The 16,960-nt window shown below is 54.7% G+C and overlaps 5 protein-coding genes across 5 annotated transcripts; 1 reads left to right on the plus strand and 4 right to left on the minus strand.

Moving 5' to 3' along the window:
* Nucleotides 1-1,243: 1,243 nt before the first annotated feature.
* Nucleotides 1,244-4,527, plus strand: ZCF29 (Zcf29p). The gene has a single exon (XM_018854582.1). The coding sequence runs from the start codon at nt 1,719-1,721 to the stop codon at nt 4,500-4,502; it is 2,784 nt and encodes a 927-aa protein (XP_018712913.1). The 5' UTR covers nt 1,244-1,718; the 3' UTR covers nt 4,503-4,527.
* Nucleotides 4,528-5,729, minus strand: METBIDRAFT_153251 (uncharacterized protein). Its single transcript, XM_018854583.1, has one exon. It carries the CDS (start codon nt 5,478-5,480, stop codon nt 4,554-4,556), a length of 927 nt encoding a protein of 308 aa, XP_018712914.1. The 5' UTR covers nt 5,481-5,729; the 3' UTR covers nt 4,528-4,553.
* A 31-nt stretch (nt 5,730-5,760) lies between these two features.
* Nucleotides 5,761-7,173, minus strand: MET2 (homoserine O-acetyltransferase; the record flags this gene model as incomplete). The annotated part of the gene is made up of 1 exon (XM_018857236.1): nt 5,761-7,173. The coding sequence occupies one exon, from the start codon at nt 7,171-7,173 to the stop codon at nt 5,761-5,763; it is 1,413 nt and encodes a 470-aa protein (XP_018712915.1).
* Nucleotides 7,174-7,574: 401 nt separating this feature from the next.
* On the minus strand, nt 7,575-11,456 carry UGT51C1 (Ugt51c1p; the record flags this gene model as incomplete). Its single annotated transcript, XM_018857185.1, has 3 exons — nt 7,575-9,777; nt 10,009-10,305; nt 10,357-11,456. The coding sequence occupies 3 exons, from the start codon at nt 11,454-11,456 to the stop codon at nt 7,575-7,577; spliced, it is 3,600 nt and encodes a 1,199-aa protein (XP_018712916.1).
* Nucleotides 11,457-14,120: 2,664 nt separating this feature from the next.
* On the minus strand, nt 14,121-16,364 carry MDL1 (ATP-binding cassette permease; the record flags this gene model as incomplete). The annotated part of the gene is made up of 2 exons (XM_018858775.1): nt 14,121-15,970; nt 16,091-16,364. 2 exons carry the CDS (start codon nt 16,362-16,364, stop codon nt 14,121-14,123), a joined length of 2,124 nt encoding a protein of 707 aa, XP_018712917.1.
* Between the last annotated feature and the right edge of the window lie 596 nt (nt 16,365-16,960).

A 16,960-nucleotide genomic window follows, 5' to 3' on the forward strand; every position in this document is an offset into this window, starting at 1 on the left:
ATTCTAGGTGGTCAATAGAGACACCTGACTGGCGAAATTAAGCTACTTGAACGAGTCAGCCTTTGTGGGATATCCCCTTGGGGGAATACCTCCAAGTAATAACTGTATGTCACGTGACAGATGTTAGGCCACGCGTGCTGACATTGTCCAGATTGGAGAAAGCAAAATCGTAGACTAGAGAAGCAAGAGTACAGCTCCCTCATCGCTGTGTATCATGTAAAACCGTGAGTACAAATGAACGTGTGTGAGTTTTTGCAATGACCTGGCAATACAGGTAGCAATACAGTTGACAATTTCTTACATTTTTCGCGATTCGCCAGTGAGCACTCATTAATTGAGTGCTCAGTGGCCTGAAGATTTTGACAAAACTTGGCAATCTACGATTTCCTTTTTCTCATCGTCAGAGTTGCCTCCCCTCAATGAAGTGTCCAATGCCAAGGAATATTTCGGCTTTTGCCTGGGCGCTCTGTTTGGCTTCATAGAATGGGATGATAACGGACGAGACCAGGCAATCAAATTGAAAAAGGATAATGCTACCGGACAGCTCCTTCTAGATTACACTCTCTTTCATATGTCTCCAGAATAAATCCACTTGAAATAAGAAAGGAATAATAAAAGCAAAAGCGTGTTTTCTCCCGGGGCATCTCAAAAGCAGTCCGACTTGGGCCCACTTTTTGGTCCAGGCGGATGACAGGTTAGAAGCCCCATGCTTCAGCCGCTTCTTCCTGCAGGAAGGACTTGGTTCAGCAGCTGTTGGGCATCTTGTCATATTTCGTGACACGCCTCTGTTTCTCAACACCACGCTTTGTCTCCACCAGGGAAGAGTTTTGATTCAAGCTTTTGGGCTTAATTGAAATTGTAGGGTTTGATGGAATTCTTGAGCAATCACATGATGCATATATAAATATAGACCAAGTTGCGAGGCAATCTCCGGGCATGTGACAGATCGATATTCACACCAAATACGTTCTCTAAAGTGCTACAAAGACCAGACGAAGCAATTCATTTTGAGCGCATCTTTCCAAGCACATATAGGTACTATCTTTTTATGATGAGTTATGTCGAAACGATTTCAACCCCGACATCGCCCGCATCAACAGCGGCAACTAATGCCCTGCTGACCTTGGATATTACCAGCCAAAACCCCAAAATGCTGGAAGCGCACACTTACAGCCACTACCAAAATACTGAATCAGCGATCAAACAACCATAAAGGCTAAAACCACCCAAGCCTGAATACAGGTTTCTGAGTCTCTGGGAAGGTTCCGCCTACAGACAACCCGGGCCTGGGCCCTATATACAGTCGCGCGGCGCGCTGCTCCCCACGTGATGCGCTCGAGTCATCATTACATAAGGCTGCGAACATACTTCCCTGTCCACGAGATTTACGAGATTGTTGCGTCAAATTTCCAAACGGGAAAAACGAGTCAACAAACAACAGCGCCTGCGGAGCCCAGGAAAAAGGACTAGCCGAAGCCCGACATCTGAATATTTGAAATCCTTTTTTTTCCTGGCACCCTGAATCCGTCGTGTCGTTCGCCACTGGGGCAAGTCAAATCTACGTTTCTCCCAAACGGCCTGCTGGTTTCCGAAAGAAGCCCTTTTTCAGACAGCCATAAAAAACGGTCTTTTTCATCTGTTCCCCTTGCTTGTTTGCCATTCTTGCCCATTAACTGCCAGCCCACCTTCAATAACCCATCCTGGAAAGCGGCCTGAAGATGATCCAACTGAAAAGACGGCCTCGTGCCAACTACGTGTGCAATTTTTGTAAACGGCGCAAAGTACGATGTGACAAGGGCACGCCATGCTCAGCGTGTGTCAAGTATGGCAATCCCATGTGCGAGTATCCGCCTGAACCGTTCCCCAAGGCAGAAAGTTCGAAAACCAAGGGTTTTGACGAGCTTGTCATCCACTTTCAGCCGGCAAGCGCAGTGCCAGCCCTGCTGAAATGCACTTTGCACCCACGGACGGACCAGCCCCGCACCACCAAAGAGTTTCTGAGTTCCAAAATGCACCTGGAGCTTGAATTCCTAAAATCCAAGATATCCATGCTCGAACACCTGATTCTGGGGCAAAGCAGCGGCGCCCACAGTCCTGTATCATTGCAAGTTCTGCAAAGTGTTTCTCCGTACCCGATCTGGCAAAATCCCCACGGAAACAGGGCCGATTTGTCGTTCATGCTGGGATACTACCCTTGTCTATCAGACTCCCAGTACTTCTCCTTCCACAACCTGTACGTGCCCATCGTCAGCATGAGCCCGACCGTCACGCGGCACTTCTACCCACTCAGCTGGGTGTCTCTCATCAAAATGTACAGCTCCATATCCCCACTTTTTGCCATGAAACAGCAGAAACGGATGAAGGAGAAACGGGCAATCATCAAGCCTGAAACAGAGCCTACGGGTCCGTCTGATCGCATGTTCAATATGAAGTTGCGTGAGTTTGTCGGCGTTGAGGGCGACTTCAATGCTTCCACTCCGCCCATAGACGTGAGCAAAGTAGAAAACCTCCGTCTCATAAACCAACGGGCCAAAGCCGTCGGGTTGACTGTGTACGAAGGCGACTTGGATTCCGAGCATGACATATTGAAGAAAGTCACGAAATTGTTGCCGACCAGAAAAGTCATTTGGTTGTTGATCGACCGCTTTTTCGAGAGAGTCTACCCGTTCTTCCCGTTTTTGGACCAGTTTGATTTCGAGGCACAGGTTGCCCTGATGCTTGGCTCTGCGAGCACAGACCATGTTCGAGTGGAGAAACTCTGTATACTGAAAAAGGTGGAGGTGGTGTACCTCGGCACCCTCTTGATCGTGCTCCGCTTGGCGTACCTCACCTTATTCACAAACGATGATGCACAGAACGAAGCCAACTTGTGTTCCGACAACCCATGTCCAATGGCCCAGCAGCTCAAATTCCTCTTGGACAACCCAGTCGATGTTGATGTGTTTTCGGTTGCGCAGTTGTGTCTCTTTCAATTCGGGTACCTCCGCTTCACAAACATCCCCATTCTACAGCTATGTTTGTACCTCAACATCTACAATTCGTTTGCTCCCGAGAGTGGTGAAGGTGCCGACAATACCAACTCACTGGGGTTTTGTGCGAGGATCATTGAAATGGCCCAAACCCTCGGCTTGCATCGCGAGTCGGACAACTTCCGATCCAAAATGCGCAACGACAAGCTCAACAACTTGTGCCGAAAAATATGGTGGTATTTGGTTATTACAGACACTATCAGCGGCTTAACTAACGGATGTCCTCTAAGCATCAAGAGGTCTCAGTTCGACACACTGCCACCGTATCATAAACCAGGAAACGAGAATATCAAAAATGTTCTTCTTGAAAAGCAGGTCAACCAGGCATTTGCCAACTTTGACACTTGCTACGATCTTATTTATGACGTGGTATCTGTCATTTCAGACGTAAGAGCTCCCATAGCAATGTCCGACTTGTGTAAAAAACTTTCTGCGCTAGAAATGATAGCCCCAGACATGCTAGGAAGTGTTTCACAATGGCTTGACAGTCCAAATGGAACAGTTCCGCATATCGAAGTTGAGAACGGACACACGCTCAAAATCGGGTTCCAGGCTACTTTCTTCCTGGTAAGTGTCAACTTGCACTTTTTCAATCACTACGAGCTTATGGGCGAGATGGACTTGGCTTATTTCTATTTGAAGAAAATACTCATTGCTTCTGTCTTGAACATGATGCCTTTCTACGAAAAGTTTGTGGAAAACACAGGATCCCTCTTTGTGCATACCACAGACATAGCGATAACGCCGTCGTTCCAAACTTTGGTCCACAAATGTACCATCATTATTCATTGTGTGCAAATGAGGGCCAGGTTTTCCATCATCAAATGCGAAACGCTGCTAACGCATCAACGTCTGTTAGACGAAGATGCGGGCTACAGGCGAAGATACGAACTCTTGCAAGAGACATTTGCTCTTTGTGAGACATGTGTGAATATATTCTTGAGGTCAATGAAAAAGATGGTGTCCAGATACTACTATTGCTGGAGATACTTGAAAGCCCAAGAAAAATTGAAGGAGATTAGAAATGGAACTGACTATTACTTGAACTGGTGCAAAGGAAAAGAAAGCTACATGTTATTGAGCTGTGACATGCTTGAGGATCTCAATGGTATTTTAAAGAGTTCAATTCAAACCGTTCAGAAAAACGAGGTGAAGTCTGAAAGTGCGTCAGAGCCTTCTTACAAGCATTCTCATGGCAGTCTTGGCCTTGATACTGCAGCAACCCTAGGCAGCGAATTCTCAACATTCAATCTGAACGATCAGTTCTCAGATGCCATGTGGACGCAGATGTTGTCCATGAAGCCTGGTATGGGAAATAATTCCTTCTATAACGATGTGCCTCAAGCAAGCTTCCCGCCGGAGTTCATGGGGTCTACGTACGACCCAAACAGTTTCGGGGGATTGGGTGCTGCAGGCGCTGGATTCTATGACTCTTTATTCCACGATGTCATGGAGCAGGCAAATGAATTTTGAATGAAAATGACAAATAAACGTTTTCAGTTTTTGCCAAAAGCTGGGACTGACTCACCGGAGAAGTGTCCACATCCATGACGAATCAGGCAATATGAGCAGGAGGTAACTCCCACTTATGGTTGTCGCCTGAACAGACAAAACGTCGGGATTGTTGGCAAGAGCATAGAATAATACGGGATTGACATTTGCAACCGTGGCAAGCGAAGCTGAGTTCAATGGCAAATGCAAATCGTGTACTGCCTGCGGAGTTTCATATATGGAAGTTGCCCCCACATGTGAGTTCCGATAATCTGGAAGAGAGTTGAGGTGTACTAACGACAAGTATTCGTATACTTCGTGGTGCTCATCAACGTCTAATTTCAAGAGATCGGGTGTCTCAGCAATGCTGTCTCCAGAATCCACTTCTCCGGGGGAAAATACCTTCACTTCCAGCACCACAGCCGACTCGTGCAAATCCATAAGTGAGCCTACCTCGTCTTTTGGGGCATAGACAGAATCTGTTAGAAGCACGAGTTCCGCACACGCAAAGACCTCGGAGACCAACGCATACAAGTCCTTGCTATACTTCTCGGGGCCGTTCCAGTTGGCAGTGACAGTGTGATACACAATGTAATCTGACGAACCTTTTGCCGGCTGGAGCTTCTTAAATTTCATGTACCTGGCGGCGTACGCGTGGTGATTGAAGACGTGCTCTGTCAAAGTGATTGTGACTGTTTTCGGTGTTCTTGAATCAATCTTGAGGGTGTTCCTGTTCTTGTTTAGTTTGAGACTGAAGTACTGGGCCCCAGAGCCGACAATCGATTCGGCTATATCGAAAACATTGTCATTAACTGTGCCCTTATAGACATGGCTCTGTTTTAGTAGTTCTCCGAGAATGTTCTTCACAGACCCCTGTTTGGAGACTACTGAGAGGTATTTCACGGGCTCGGCTATGAATTCCGGGAGAGTGTTTTCCTGCAAGATGTATTTTTCTGTCATTTGGAGATTGCACTTGGTAGATGGCCACTACGATGATCATCTCGAAGGTCATGCATAAACACCCGTGCATCTCCATATATGACAGTACTAGGTATCTTGTCCGGGGCGATGATCTACGAGCTGTAATTCAAACTTCATCTGATTGGAGTGCTTGTGATCAATCTGCCTGTCAAATTTTGAGGCTGGTCTGTTGCAAAAAAATCTTTGGGTCAGGGCCAGAAATTTTAAATAAGTCTATATGTGCCTTTCCAAGCAGATTTGATCGTCCAGAGCGATTCTTCTACCAGTTTGTGATATTCTTCTCAGCCTCACCAAACACAGAATTGCCGCCATTTTCCACCGACACCACGTAGTCTTTCCAGTTCTCAAAGGGCTCGATTTTGCCGGAGTCGTCGTAGAATTCAGGCAATCTGTCGTGCAAGAACTCTCTACAGTATTCATCGATGATCTCAAAGTCTAGCAAGAACGCATCATGGCCTTCCGGGGAATCAAGGGTTTTCAACGTGTTGTCCGGGAGGAAAGCCCCAAGCAACTGCTGCTCGCCGTATGTGAAAAGCCCATCGGAAGTGATGCCAATAATCAAATGGGGCAACCACAACGAGCCAAGGTACTGGACGAGCGGATCCTCATCTGCATTCTCGTCAAAGTCCACATGTCCCCGCGTGATGTCGTGTGTGTCAAGCTTCCTGCTGATGGAGATGTAGCAATTGGCGTCAAAACGCGCCACAAACTTGTCGCCTTGGTACCGCAAGTACGACTGTGCCGTGAAGTAGGTCTGTGGCTTGTCTGAGGAAGTTAGAGACTGGAGCAGCTGCGAGGATACTTGTCGAGACGAGCGGGCACCGTCGTTGTGCAGAAGCCAAGATTCCTCGTCCTTGTTCTTGGGAAGCCGAATGCCCTCGTCCTGCGCTGCGCCGGCTCTCTTCAGCTGGACGTTGGAGGGCAATTTGCGCCCAAATCGCGTCTCAAAAGAATTGCGCAGTCTGTATGTGAGCAACGCCGCCATTCTCGCAGCGCTAAGACCGGAGTCCGGCCGGAGCCCGGGAGTCTCGTGGTAGTAGCCATCTCTGTAATTGGGGTCGCTGAAAATGCATTGTCTTTGCGTCTCGTTCCATGAAATGCACCATGCCAGGGCACGTGCAGCGGTGGCGAGTGCAATGACGCTCTTTACGTAGCCCGTGTTGTGGTAGGTGGACGAGTATTCCAACGCGGCCATACCACCCATTGAGCCGCCAATGACGCAGGCGATTTTTTCCACGCCCAAGAAGTCGAGAATGAGCTTCTGCACGCCAATGTCGTCTTTCACAGTGACCAATGGGAATTCGGGCCCGTACCGTTTTCCGGTGGACTTGTCGATGGTCATGGGCGAACACGACCCGTACGGCGAGCCAAGAAAGTTGATGCAGATGATGAAAAACCGCGAGGGGTCGAACGTGAGGCCCGTTCCAAGAAGAGGGCCCCACCAATCCTGGACGTCGGACGAGCCGGTCAAGGCGTGACAGATGAGCAAGACATTGTCGTGGTCTTTGTTGAGTCGGCCCCACGTCTTGTATGCAACGGGAAAATCCAAGAGAACCTCACCACATTCCAATTCGTAGCGGGGGATTTCCACTATGGTCTGGCCAGGCACCATTGCCGCGTACGGATTCGTGCGGTTCTGCTCCTCGGTGACATTTTTGTAATTAGCGTACATGGCCGAAAGAGCTGAATATCTTCACTAGCTGCTTTGTAGAGTGGAGTCCAAATTGAGGCGTTGAAGTCACTCTAGTATCTGATTGCGGAACGGCCTAAGAATCCTGGCCTACGCCCTTTTGCTGTCGCGATTACTCACTATGCGATTGCACGTGAGCACGCCGCTGCGCGCGTAAACCCGGGGCAATCCGAGTCAGCACATGGCATAAACTTAGTGAAGTGCCCCGATGCTCCACGAATTGTAGGTTGGTATGCCTGAACAAGCCTGCGATTTTGACCGTTGACGTGCGCTGGGAAAATCACGGTGCTTTGGCTAGCACTGGCGGGGCTGTTTCACCCGAACAGCTGCAAGATGTGCTATTTTTCCTGCCCTGTATGGGCCATGCCTCTCTGCATACCTGATCACGCTGTATTCTCGTCACTTGTGTCGCCTTGTGGCATCTCATCACTTGTGTCACCTTCTTGTGTCTCATCAAGCATGTCGAAGGCCTCATCGTCTGCTATCAGTGTTTGTGCTCCTGTCTTATCGCCGTTGCATTTTCTTTGCTCGGCGTTGTTCCTGATCACCAGAATGAGAGACCTCGAGTATGCTAGCTCGGTGTAGATCGCCTCAATGGCTGAGTAGACCCCTCTCTCGTGGCTCATGTTTTTCCCAATCTCAACTGCTTTAGCCGAGAACTTTTGCTCCGACGTAATAGACTTGAGGGCTTTGGTGAATGACTTTTTGTTGAGGTTCTTGAGGGCGATTCCCGCCCCGAGATCCTCTACGCGGGAAGCGAAGAAGAACTGATCCCCAAAAAACGGTTTGATGATAGTCGGAAGCCCTGCCCTCAAAGTAGCCCCAGTGGTGCCGGAGCCCCCGTGATGTACCGCGGCATCGATTCTGGGAAAAAGCCAGTCGTGAGGAATCATGCCCGCATCGTAGACCTGGGGAGGCAATTTGACCTCAATCTCATCCTTGTGTTTGCTCATTTTATCGGACCAGCCCTTGTTCAAAATGCACTTCACTCCCAGCTCAACAACGGCCTCCACAATGGTTTCAGTCAAAGCTTTTGCGTTGGACACGACAATGGACCCGAAGCCCACGTACACGATCTTTTCGTTGTTTGATTTGGCCTCTTCAAGAAACTTGACCAATTCTTCCGGCGGCTCATACTCATCCGACCCCTCATCCAAGAACCAGTATCCCGTCACTTTCACCCAATCTGGGAAATCCACCGAAGGAGGGAACATGGCCGGGGACACGTTATATAGAAATGGTATACGTGTCTGTTGCATCTTGACCAAGCTGGTGCGCCGAAGGCCGAGCGTTTCTTGTCTCCACTTGTTTACTTGTCCCGAGATTCCCTTCCAGAACACATTCTCGAACATGGCGTGGGTCAAGAAATTGTAGGACCCACCTCGATTTTGATCAGGGACCAAGAATGCGTGTGGATACGCTCTTGTTCGCGTCCAGGGCATGGTGAATGCCCGCATGTAAGGAATGTTCAAGGCCTCAGCTATGTGAAGGCCGGCCATCGCAGACGGGCTCTCAATGAGTAGCTCAGCCCCCTGACAAGCTTTCCAGCTCGTTTCAAGAAGCTCGCCAATCCAGCCTCGGAACTTCGTGCTTGCCTCCTTCAAAAAGCCCACCGAGATGGACCCGTGCGATACCATCAATTGCATTAGTGCTGCCGGGTTTCCAGCCACCTCCTTGAATTTTATCTCATTCTTCGTGATCCAATCCTCGAACTCGGCATGCGTGGCAATTGTCACCTCGTGACCCTCCTTGACCAATGCTTTGCCAAGGGCAATGTATGGCTGGACATCCCCCCGCGAACCTATTGTGAGGAATGTGATCTTGTAGCATTTCGCTAGCTTCACTTCCGTGGTAGTGAATGGGCTGTCCTCAAGTATGAGTGGCATATCTATGCCAGTAGCATAGCTGATCTTGTCTTCGAGAAGCCTCAACCGGGCAGCATGCACTCGAGACTTGGCAATGCCTTCGCTCTTTGCGTTCTGTTTCTCGGTCTCATCGATGTCCATTGAAGAGCTCAGCTCATCATCTTGTACAAACTCGCTGTCCGGATGATGACATCCCACTTTTCTAACGAGCTTCAAAATCACTTTTTGGCAGTCGTCCCGTGCATCTTTGCTTCCAAACACTAGTTGGAGATCATTAAGCCCCCTTATCCTCACAACAAGCCCCGCATACTGATACAGGTGGGCCCGTTTTTTACAGCTCTGCATGTCCCGAAGGGGAAGCACCATCTTTGTAGATACACCAGGAATCATGCTCCTAAAACATAACTGGTCTTTCCCCACGTACAACCTTCCAAACACAGGGACTGCCTTTTTCAAGTGTGCGTAATACGTGGCCACCAAGTGAGTTTCGGCACCAAGGGAGAAGTGATTCCGAAAATGATTGAGCGCTCTGGCCTTCTCTCTGCGATTTGCAACATAATACTTGCTGTGACCAAAAACCCGATCGTAGTGTTCAGGCTTCGCAGACCACACACCGCCCATGGTTGAGACCGTTCTCAACAGCTTCTTCAAGGAACGGAGTTTCCCTCGCTTCAGAGCCTCTCCAAAACCCGGGTCTTTCCTGCCCTTCTTTGTATCGTTGCTTTTCAAGTCATTGTCACTCCCCTCTGCATTCGGCTTTTTGTCAAAGGCCTTGTCTCTGGCTCGCTTCGTCTTGAGATACTCCAGGAGATTGCCGTACTGCCCTGCGATGTCTTTGAAATCTCTTCTTCTTCGCACCATTTGTATGTCTAAGTCTTTGAGCATCTGTAAATTGAAAGGCTTTGGTGTTTGCAAGTGGTTTTCAAGGTCAGAAATCTCGATATCTTGCGACGGAGTTGGCGGAGCGTCTTTGCGAAAGCCCTCGAAGAGCCCCTCGCCAAAGGTGGAAAGGCTGCTGAGTGGGCTTGACTTCGGCAAGAGCTTGTCTTTCATGATCTTGAAATTAGGCACATACGCGAACTTCTTGCTCTCAAGATCAGTTCCCTGGTCCAGCAAAGCGTTCGCCTGCTCCTCGGCCGATTTTGCGAGTTCCTTCTCCCGGGAGAGAGTGATCTTGGTGTTCATGTCGACGATCCTGTCGATGATCGAGACGTTGGAACAGTAGTCTGGCTGGATAGTGGTCATTACTCTGTTTTGGAAGTGCAGAGACATCAGGTCAACGCGTTCCTCGTGGAAGAACTTCTTTGCCTTTTTCTTGAGCTTGCGATTACGGTCGGTGGCATCGACCTCGCTTCTTTCCAAGACGTTCTCGAAGCAATCGCAGAGCTCTTCCCCCCTCCGGAAAACAAGAAAGTGCACATGGTCCTGGACGACACTTGCGTCGTGCGTTTTCTTTGTTTTCAACTTCAACTTATGGAGTTTCGAGTCGTTCGCGTCGGGCGGGGCAGAGAACGCGATGGAGAAGGACACGGGCGTGTCCTCGTCTGGCGCGTCTAGAGCGTCTGGGCCGGCGAGGATGGGGTTCTTGGTGTGGCCCGTGATGTCCTCTATGGGGAGCCGCAAGACCACCTCGCGCTGGGAGTTTGCGTTGTGGAGCAGGAAGATGGCTTTAGAAATGCTGTTGTACCAGTGGCGGGCCGAGTAGATGCTGCTGGTGTGGAAGCGGTAGGACTTGTCGGAGAAGTTGATCTTGAACCACACGCCGGACTGCACGTTCTCCTCGTGCGAGTCGTCGTCGGCAAGCCCCGAGCTGTCGGGGGCGAGCTGCGCCACCAGCGGCTCCGTGGGGGCCAGGCTGGCGCTGGGGCTGTCGACGGGGCTGGCCACGCTGAAGCCGGCGGTGCCCGGCTCCAAGATCTCGCAGGAGACCGCGGTGCGGAGGTCGATGGTGCGCACGGGGAAGTAGAGCTTGGTGGGCGACGTGTAGATGCTCAATGTCTGCGGCCTCAACACGGCCCAGAACCGGTTGGTGTACACGGACGAGAACACGGACTCGCCGTAGTGGGCCAACTTGTGGCCCAAGGGCCCGGCGTGGAGCGCCAACTCGGGGTCGCTGAGCTCCGTCGCGGAGAACTGGCCCGGGAGCACGGAAAAGAAGCACACGGCGTCGCGCGTGATGTACATGTGGCCCTGGAGGAGCACGTCCTTGGCGAGCCACACGTCGAAGTGGCCGAGGAGGCGGTTGTCGTCGCCAAAGCCAAACGTCTCGCGGAGCTTGAGCGCCACGTGGTACTTCAAGATGGCCGCCTTCGCGGGGCTCTCCGGGCCCGCGCCCGCCGCCAGCGGCTCGTACCGCGCCAACGCGTGGTCGCCCGCCGGCTGCACGTGGAAGCGGGCCATCACCGAGTTCTCCCACGCGCTGCGCGACGCCGCGGGCGGCGGCCGGTAGCTGTCGCTGGTGAGCGCCCGGGCCACGATGGCGCTGGACTGCATGAGCCGTGCCTCCGCCGAGCTGGCGCCCGTGAGCGTGGCGGCGGACTCTTCGGCGGCGGACTCTTCGGCGGCGGACTTTTCAGCGGCGGACTCTTTGTCGCTGGAATCTTTCTCGCCGGACTCTTCAGCGCCAGACTCTTCGCTGCCGGCGCCGGGCCGGTACCGGTCGTGGAGAAGGCTGCCGATGGCCTCGAGCGAGGCTGCACCCGCACAGGCCAGCGCCGTGGCGAGCACGGTGAGGAGCGACGCCAGGCCGTGGTGGTCGCTCGGCGGGAGCGCCACGTCCGCGTCCTCGGGCGCCGGCGCCGCGGCCGCCCTGGGCTGCAGCGCCGCCCGGAACGGCGGGAACACGGCCAGCGACACCTTCCGGTAGAGCTGCGACAGGCGCGCCAAGGGGTCGTGGTGGTCGTCGAGCCGGAGGCGGTCCATGGCCAGGGCGAGGAGCCGCGACGCGGCCCTGATCTGGTCGTGCCAGTCGCTGCCTTCGGCGGGCGGCACGGGCGCCGGTTCGGCCTCGCGCCAGCCGGGCAGGGGCGCGGCTTGCTCCGTTTCTTTGGCCGCCGGCGGCGCGGGTCCCGACATGGCTGCGGCGCGCTGGGCTAGGAGGGGCGGGGGACCGGTGCCGGCGGGAAGTTTGGAAATGTGCCGGCGGGAGGTTTAGAAACGTGCCGGGCCGGGTGTTAAAGACGTGCCGGGCCGGGTGCTTGGGGTGGAGCAACGGGCGGCGCCAGGCGTGGTTTGGCGCTGGGGTCGACGGAGGGGCCTGTTTGGAGACGCGTGCCTGGGGTGCGGGCGGGTTCCGGATTCAACAGGGCTTTTGGGGTGCTGGCTTTCCGAGCAGGTGCTGGCTTTCCGAGCAAGTGCTGGGTTTAGGACAAGTGCTGGGTTTAGGGCAAGTGCAAAGGCAGTGGGGCTCTATGTTCGCACTGGCCCATGTTCGCACTGGCGCTGGCTTCACTGGCCCTGGATTCGCACTGGCCCGGGGCGATCGTGGGGAACCGTGCGGCGCGCGGCCCCAAGACAGCGATACCCGCCTGTGTGCAGGCGCCCGCCATGGCCCTGGGGCCGGCTCGTTTAGCGGGCTGGCTCGGCGGGCCCGGGCGACTGGAACTGGGGCTGCGGGCTGGCCGGGGCCGGGGGCGGCGGCCGGCGCTGGGGCCCGGCTTTGCCCATGTGGCCGGACGGCCCGGCCGGAACCCGCGGAGAAGCAAGACAATATAGCACCGGTCGCGCGTATTTCGCCGCCGCATGACATCACCGGATGACGGCGCTGGCGGGGTTCTTTGCTGAGGTGCGTGTTTTCGTGGCTGCGCCGGAAGGGTGTGGGCAGGGCTTGCTTTTTTTTTTTGGGAATTTCGGCCGGGTTGCTTCTGGGTAGATTTGGGAGTGGTGCTTCTTGGGAGTTTTGGGCAGTTTGTTTCGTAGGAGTCCTGTGAGATTTGTTCTTTGGAAGGCCTGTAAGATTTGCTTCCTAAAAGTCCCGTGAGATTTGCTTCCTAGGAGTCCCATAAAATTTGCTCTTCGAGAGTCCTGTAAAATTTGCTCTTCGAGAGTCCTGTGACATTTACCCTAGAAGTCCTGATTTGCTCTTCGAGAGTCCTGTAAGATTTGCTCTTCGAGAGTCCTGTGACATTTACCCTAGAAGTCCTGATTTGCTCTTCAAGAGTCCTGTAAGATTCGCTCTTTGGGAGATTTAGGAGATTTGCTCTCTCGGAGTCCTGTGAAATTTGCTCTTCGAGAGTCCTGTAAGATTTGCCCAAGAAGTCCTGATTTGCTCTTCAAGAGTCCTGTAAGATTGGCTTCCTAGGAGCCCCGAGCCTTGCTCTTCTTTGACAGCCCTGTTTCTTCATCAAGAGCCCGCTCCAACCTGCCCGGTCGCCTCGCCCATGCCATTCTCTCGGAGCCACTTTCGTGAAATCCAACTTTGCTCCCACATGGCCTGTCCAGGTCGCCGGAACGGACCGACACGGGCATCGTCCGCGGCGTTTGCCGAGCCATCTGGGGATCCACCCGGTCTTCCTCCCCCCTGATTCCTCGCGACTGTCAAACGCTGGGTCTGCCATTGTGCGGGTTGCCACTCTGTCTTCTTGACAGTTCAACTCCCACTCTCGTGAGTTGAGCCGCCTTGTCGAGTGCTGTCTGTGAGTACGAGCACCGACGCCACCGACACGTTGACGTCCCCTGCTCCACTCGCCCATCCCCGTTCTATCCCAAGTCTTTTAATATCCTATTAAGCAAACACTCATGTTCTCTTCACGTATGTCCACTTCTTCCTGCCCATCGTCCATCTGCTGAGGCTGTCCATTTTGCGGGCATTCTCCCCTCTCTCGTCTTGTGCGACCCGATGTAATCCTTCATCTTGTCCAATCTAATGTGTTCGCTCCTTCGTCTTGTCCAATCCAATGTGTTTCTTCATCTTGTCCAGTCCGATGCGTCCCTTCGTCTCGTCCAGTCCGATGCGTCCCTTCGTCTCGTCCAATCCAGTAACATCCACTTCTCTCTCCGAGCCTCCCCAACCTGCCGACAGCCAGCATTCTCAGCCTGCCGACCTCCCGCGACGGTGCCGCCCACCTACCCCTCCTCGGTGAACTCGTCGGTCTTCAAGATCCGGTTGAGGCTGCTCAGCGCGTCGGAAATGAGCTCCTCGAACCTGCCGTCTTCCACCACGTTCCCGCGCCCGTCAAACACCACGATGCGCTCGCTGTTCTGGATGGTCGAGAGCCGGTGCGCAATCAGGATGATGGTGAGCGGGCGGGTCTGCGCGAGCTCGGTCAAGTTCCTCATGACAATCTCCTCCAGGCGCGAGTCGAGCGCCGAGGTGGCCTCGTCCAAGATGAGGAGCTCGGGCTCCTTGACCAACGTGCGGGCCAACGAGATGCGCTGCTTCTGCCCGCCGCTGAGCTGCGCGCTGCCGCTGGACGAGGGCCCGACCACGGTGTCCAACTTGTCCGGGAACGCGTTGATGAAGCCCAGGCAGTTGGCGAGGCGCGCCGCGCGGTCGATCTCCGCGGCGGTGCTGCCGGGCTTGCCGAAGGTGATGTTGTCGCGGATGGTGCCGCTGAAAAGCAACGGCTCCTGCTGCACGTAGCCCACGCTGCGGCGGAACGCGTTGACGTTCAAGCTGCGGATGCTGTGCCCGTTGACCGCGATGTCGCCCGCATCGGCGTCGTAGAAACGCAAGAGCAACTGCGACACGGTGGACTTGCCCGAGCCGCTGGGCCCAACCAAGCACACGTGCTCGCCGCGGCGCACGTGGAGGTTCAAGCCGCGGAACACCGGCGAGTCCGGGCGCGAGGGGTAGGTGAAGTCGACGTTGCGGAACACCACGTCGCCGCGCAAGTCGCAGTCCTTCTTGCCGATGGAGAGCGGGATGCGTGGCTTCAGGTCCACGAGCTCGAAAATGCGCTCCGCCGCGCCCACGCCTTTCATGAGCTCCGTGTAGAAGTTGCCGAGGCCGAACACGGAGCTGCCCGTGTACACCGCGTACATCATGAAGCTGGAGAGGTCGCCGATAGAGATGTCGCCCGTCGCAATGAGGCGCGAGCCTACCACAAGGAGCCCCACGATCATGGTGTTGCCGAGGAAGCCGTTGACGCTGTAGTACACGCCGCTGGCGCGGCCCTCCAGCATGGACTGCGCGAAGATGCTGCGCACCTCGTGGTCGTAGCTGTGCAACACCGCGCGCTGCTGCGCAAAGCTCTGGATGGTCTTGACGCCGTTGAGCTTCTCCTCCAGCACCTTGGTCAACGCGCCCAAGCACTCCTGGATGGTGCGCGAGAGCCGCTTGATGCGGCGCCCGTACACCGTGGACATGAGGATGAGCGGCGGGAAGATGAGGCTCATGCAGAGCGTCAACTTCCACGACACCCACCACATCATCAGGAGCCCCACCACGCCCGAGATGAGCGCGCGCGCGCCGTCGCTCACGTTGCCGCTCAACGACTTGCTGATCATCTGCGTGTCGCTGGAGAGCCGCGAGATCAAGTCGCCGGTCTTCATGCCCGTGCCGCGCGGGCCCACGTCGAAGAAATACAGGTCCTGCGCCAAGATCTTGGCGAAGAGCCGCGCGCGGAGCCGCGCCACGAGCCGCTCGCCCACGGCCCGGAGCAAGTAGATGCGCCCGTAGTTGGCCACGGCACCCGCGGCAAACACCGCCGCGAGGCCCGCGTAGAACTGCTCGGGCGCTAGCCCAAACACGTCCATGGCGCCGCCCGTGGCCGCGCCGGGCAAGCCAGACCCGCCGGCCTCGGCCTGCCGCGCCGTGTCGATGATCCTGCCGATGATCAACGGGAGCAGCATGGACACGGCGCTCGTGGCCACGAGGCATACGAGCGCCGCCGCGAGCGTGGCGTACTCGGGCCGTGCCAAGCGGAAAAGCCGCGCGATTTCCGCCCACACGGAGCGCTTGCGCGGCGGGGTTGCTGGGGGGGCCTCGGGCCCGCTTTGCCCGCTTCTGGCGCCGGTTTTTCCGGCTTCTCCGGGGGCTCCGTGCGCCGGCGGCTCGCCGCGTTTGCCGCCGCCGTTTCCGGCGGCCACGGCACCGCTTTCGGCGCCGCTTTCGGGCGTCTGGCCATTGCGGCTGGCCGCTTTCACGTGCCGCCGCGAGGGGCCGACTGCCGGCGCGTTTTGGGGGCGTTCGGGGGCCACTGAAAACGGCCGCGTTGGGGCGTACGCGCCGAGGTGCACAAGGAGGGGCACGTGTGGCCGGGCCACGCGCAACGGGCGGCCGCCAAGAAGCCGGGGCGCCGCCCGTGCCGCCTGCTTGTATGCCACGTGTGCCGGATGAGCTCGGCACGCCAGAAACATGCTAAACATTTCGTGGAGAAAACGGGTCTGGTGGTTGAGGTTAGAACATTTGAGGCCCAGGGCGCGCGCGTTGAGGCCCAGGGCGTGTCACGTGGTATCCGCCACGTAGGCATCCCTCACGTGGCAAGAGGAAAAAACTTCCGTACAGGGAAAGTTTTTTCCCTTTCCTTCAACTCGACGACACTCGCCAAGGTCACTCCAAGCTTTCACATTTCCAACACCAGCGTACTGAAGATGAACGATCAAATGACGTCCACCCATCCGTCCTTGATCAACAGCCTACAGTCGAAGAGCCCTACCTGATGCCACTGACACCAATCCTCCGCCCACAACTACACATTACCAATCCTGTCACCGATGTTTCCGGGGCGGCCGACGCCGACGCTTCCGGGGAGGCCCTTGTAGATGACGTTTCCGGGGAGGAAGTTTCAAATGATCAACCTCACATACAACAGATACCGACTGGTAGCGCGTTCGGAGTACGACCGCCTGGGACTAATGAAACGATAAACGTCAACGACAAGCGAAAATTACGCGACAGGAACAAAATTCGTAAACCGATACTCACACTCATTCACAAACACCATGATCAATTCGCATATACC

The sequence above is a fragment of the Metschnikowia bicuspidata genome (genome assembly GCF_001664035.1).
Source record: "Metschnikowia bicuspidata var. bicuspidata NRRL YB-4993 chromosome Unknown METBIscaffold_2, whole genome shotgun sequence".
NCBI classification, from domain to species: domain Eukaryota; kingdom Fungi; phylum Ascomycota; class Pichiomycetes; order Serinales; family Metschnikowiaceae; genus Metschnikowia; species Metschnikowia bicuspidata.

What these genes read in the sequence shown, in the direction of transcription:
- ZCF29 (XM_018854582.1), top strand. Translation starts at nt 1,719, where the DNA reads ATGATCCAACTGAAAAGACGGCCTCGTGCCAACTACGTGTGCAATTTT.
- METBIDRAFT_153251 (XM_018854583.1), bottom strand. Translation starts at nt 5,480, where the DNA reads ATGACAGAAAAATACATCTTGCAGGAAAACACTCTCCCGGAATTCATA.